At 67.2% G+C, this 3,647-nt stretch overlaps 1 protein-coding gene across 1 annotated transcript in view; it reads left to right on the top strand.

Moving 5' to 3' along the window:
* Positions 1 to 2,008: 2,008 nt before the first annotated feature.
* The window catches only part of MNEG_14650 (hypothetical protein), a gene marked incomplete at both ends in the record, with an annotated part of 2,560 nt that continues 921 nt past the window's right edge, over positions 2,009 to 3,647 (top strand). The window contains 4 exons of the mRNA XM_014036878.1: positions 2,009 to 2,014; positions 2,229 to 2,348; positions 2,735 to 2,809; positions 3,375 to 3,500. Of these exons, the coding sequence (XP_013892332.1) occupies positions 2,009 to 2,014; positions 2,229 to 2,348; positions 2,735 to 2,809; positions 3,375 to 3,500 (327 nt within the window). The remainder of the gene's footprint in view (positions 2,015 to 2,228; positions 2,349 to 2,734; positions 2,810 to 3,374; positions 3,501 to 3,647) is intronic.

Raw genomic sequence — 3,647 nt, 5'->3', positions numbered from 1 at the left:
CGCTGCGCGCGCCCGCCGCGGCGCCGCCCCCGACGGCGCCCCCGCGCCGCCGCCGCCGCCGCCGGCGCTGTTGCCGCCGGCAGAGCACCTAGTCTATGCTGGCGAGGACGCGGAGGGGCGGCCGCTGTACTCCCGGCTGGACCCCGACGAATGGACCGAGGTGGAGGCGCCGATCGCCACGTCAGACATCCTATCCGAACTCGACGGCGTCGACGCCGGCGGCGGCGGCGCCGCGGGGGCGCGGGCAGTGGATGGCAATGTGGAGGTGCCGGCGCTGAGGGTGGTGGACGACCCGCGGGAGCTGGAGCTGATAGGGGACGGCCTGCCGATCGTCCATGGGGTGCGCTGAACTAGCAGCTGCCGCGCAGCTGCTGTGCAGCTGCCTGTGGGACGTGGCGGGGGTGGCGGGGCTGCGCGCCTGGCCGGGATTTCCAAAGCGCTGCGGCGACGTGGCGTGCTCGCGAACTCACCAGGCAACTCAGAACACCCAATACGCAGGCCGGCCGCATGTGGAGGCAGCTGATTACCCGCGTCTCGAACCCCGCACGCCTGCGCGCGCCGCGTTCCGCAGGAGGAGTGGCCGCAGGTGTATTGGGACGCCCTGCGCGGCATCCAGCGGGCCGGCGGCTCAGGCGTGGCCGTGCCGCAGCCGCACCCCAAGTTCAGCGTGTCCGACCTGCGGCGCATTTCGGAGGGCGGGCCCCGGTTTTCGGACGTGGTTCTGGAACACGCAGAACTCGTCCACCAGCCGGGTGCGCGGCCGGGTGGGCTGCTGGTGCGGGCGCGGCGGGGGCGCCCTGTTCGGCTGCGCGCCCGGACCCCTCGTGCCCGGAGCTCGCATCGAAGCTGCCGCCGCGGCACCGCATGCTTTCGCCCCTTGTCGCGCGGCGCCTGACCCGCCGCCACGACCGCCGACCTCACAACCCCGCCCGGCCGTGCGCAGCGTCGGATGCGGAAGACGAGCGGCCGCTCGGCGAGGCGTACACATACGTGCCGCAGGCGGTGCTGGGGGACTTCAGGTTCGATCAGGAGCCAGATTGGCTGCGGCTGGAGCAGCGCAGCGCAGAGGGGCTGTGGGCGGGGCTGCAGGAGCGAAACTGGACGAGCGAGAGGTTCAGGTGGGCTGCGCGCGCGTGTGTATGTGTGTGTGATTGTGGGCACGTGTGGTTGTGTCTGGGCACGTGTGTGCGCTTACGTGCTTGCGTGTGCGTGTGTGTGCACGTGTGTGTGCGTATGTGTGTGGGTGTGTGTGTGTGTGTGTGTGCACATGTGGATGTGTCTGGGCACGCACGTGCGCAAGAGTGTGTGTATGTGTATGTGTGCGTGTGCGTGTGTGTGTGTGTGTGTGTGTGTGTGTGTGTGTGTGTGCGCGCGCGCGTGTATGTGTGCGCGCGCGAGAAGCAGCATACGTGCGACGAACTCCCTGCTCCGCCTGCACGCCGCCACGTCCGCCCCATTCAATGCCCCCGCCCCGCCGCCGCCCCGCCGCCCACGTGGCCCAAAACAACCCTGAACCCGCAGCCCCGACGCCCAGCCGTGGCGCGTCCAGTTTTTCCGCTGCGGTTACGGCGGCGCGGTCACCGGCTGGCCGGGCTGGCGCGCCGTAGTCACGCCGCTGCTGCCAGCCGCGGCGGGCGGGGCGCGGGGGGCCGGCCTCAACAGCGGTAGCGGCAGCGGCAGCGGCGGTGGCGCAGAGGATATGGTTGCTGATGAGGCGGGGCGGTTTTGGGTCGACCTTCCTACGCCTGGCGCCGTGTCTTTCCTCCGGGTGAGGCGCGCGGCGGCATTGCGACACAGCTTGAGAAGCCGCGCGAAACCGGCTGCCTGCTGCCGTCGAAGGACGGGGATTGAAGACGGGCGGGGGGCGCGGCTGCTGTGCGTGCGGCGCGGCCTCGTCGCGTGGCTTGGCCCCGGTGGCTGCGGATGTTGCGCGGTGCAAGCGGGACAGGGCCCATTATGGCTGCATTCTGTCAGGCCGTGCCTTTGCCCTGGCACCGCCCATTTGAGCATGAAGGTACACACCTTCTGCACGCGCATGAACGCGCACACACACACGCACACACGCACGCACACACACACATGCGCGTGCGCGCTCTCATAATCTCGCTCTCCCTCCCGCCCATTTCCAAACTCCTGCTCGTTCATACTTTTACGCATGTCGACGCATTCACACACATACACAAATACACACACTCATGCGAACGCACACACCCATATTCATGTGACAGGACTACCTGGCTGCTGGCGCCCGTGGCTCGGATGCGGTTTGGGACGCCGCGCGCTCGGTGGAGCCCGGCGGCGACTCAGCGGCAGTGGGGCGGGTCGGATACAACCAGGCCTTTGAACAGGTGGGCAGAGGGGCGGCAGATTCCTGGGCCGGATGTGCAGCTGCCTCCGTTGGTGGGGCAGTCGGCGGGGCGCTTTGGCCCGTGGGGCAGCTGGGGTGGTGGGGGTCAGGGCTTAGCAGGGTGCGTAATGTATATTGTATGTTGTTGTCCTGCAATTGTGTGTGTGTGAGTGTGTGCCTGCTGGTGTGGTGGTGTGCAAGCGTGTGTGCGCGCGCTTTGATGAAGCACGCAGTACCAGCTGCCCGCACTCTGTCCCTACAGCATTCTTTCCGCTTCCTGACGGTCACTCCTTCATCTTCTCCCTGCCCCCTTGTGTACACACACACACACACACACACACACACACACACACACACACACACACACACACACACACACATGTGCAGGTGTTCCAGGCGTTTGAGCAGCGGCTGCCTGTTGAGGGGGTGCGGGAGCTCTGCGCGCGCGGCGCCGTGGAGCCGGTGAGACGCCAGGGAGAGGGAGTGTGTCTGCATGTAATTTGTGTGTGCGTGTGTGTCTGTGTTGGGCGTGTGTCTATGTGTGCGGCGTGCGGGGGCGCGTGACTGTGTGTGTGTGTGTGGTTCATCGCATGTGCAGTGTGTGTTTGTGGGGGGGGGGACATGTGTGCTTTGCTGCAGGGGCTGGCAAGGCCTGTGGGGTCCTTCTCAGCATGCATGTCTACGTTGGCTTTTGCGTTTGCATGTCGAGGGGCGGGCACTGTAGCGAGTACAGAGCAAACGGTCCGACCGGCTGCCGCTCGCGCGGCTCAAGGGGTGTGCGGAAGAATGTGTGGCCGGGGGAGGGGCAGCTGCCTGAAGCAGGGTGTATTTCTGTGGCGCCGCGATGCACCGTGTGCATGCACGCATGCCTCCCCCTTTTCCCCTGCCCCTCCCACGCTCAACCCATCCATGAAACAAATCACTTGCGCATTTAGGAGCGGCCGCTTGCCACCCTGACACCCCCCGCGCCGCCCTGCCTGACGCCCCCAACATGACCGCCGCCCCCCGCCCCCCGAAACCGCCCCAGGGCAAGTACCCGTACGACTGCCCGGGGGATACCCTCCTTGATGTGTCGTGGCACGAGACCGCAAACGACGTGGGCGGCGCGTGGGGCCGGTTTTTGATGCGGCCAGACTTGAGGACGGTGGTGGAGGTGCGCCGGGCTTTGTGAGGGTTTCCCGCGGTGCTCCGTTCTGCAGGGTCTGGAGTTGTGGGTTTGGGGTTTTGGGGTCGGGGTTTGGGAGCGGCCGTTGAGTTGCGAAAAGCGGGGGGCGGCAAGCAGGGGGGTCCGTCGAGGCGG

Source organism: Monoraphidium neglectum (assembly GCF_000611645.1).
Source record: "Monoraphidium neglectum strain SAG 48.87 unplaced genomic scaffold scaffold04652, whole genome shotgun sequence".
Taxonomy (NCBI): domain Eukaryota; kingdom Viridiplantae; phylum Chlorophyta; class Chlorophyceae; order Sphaeropleales; family Selenastraceae; genus Monoraphidium; species Monoraphidium neglectum.
Note: the sequence above shows the minus strand (reverse complement) of the source record. Positions and strands in the feature narration are given on the sequence as shown.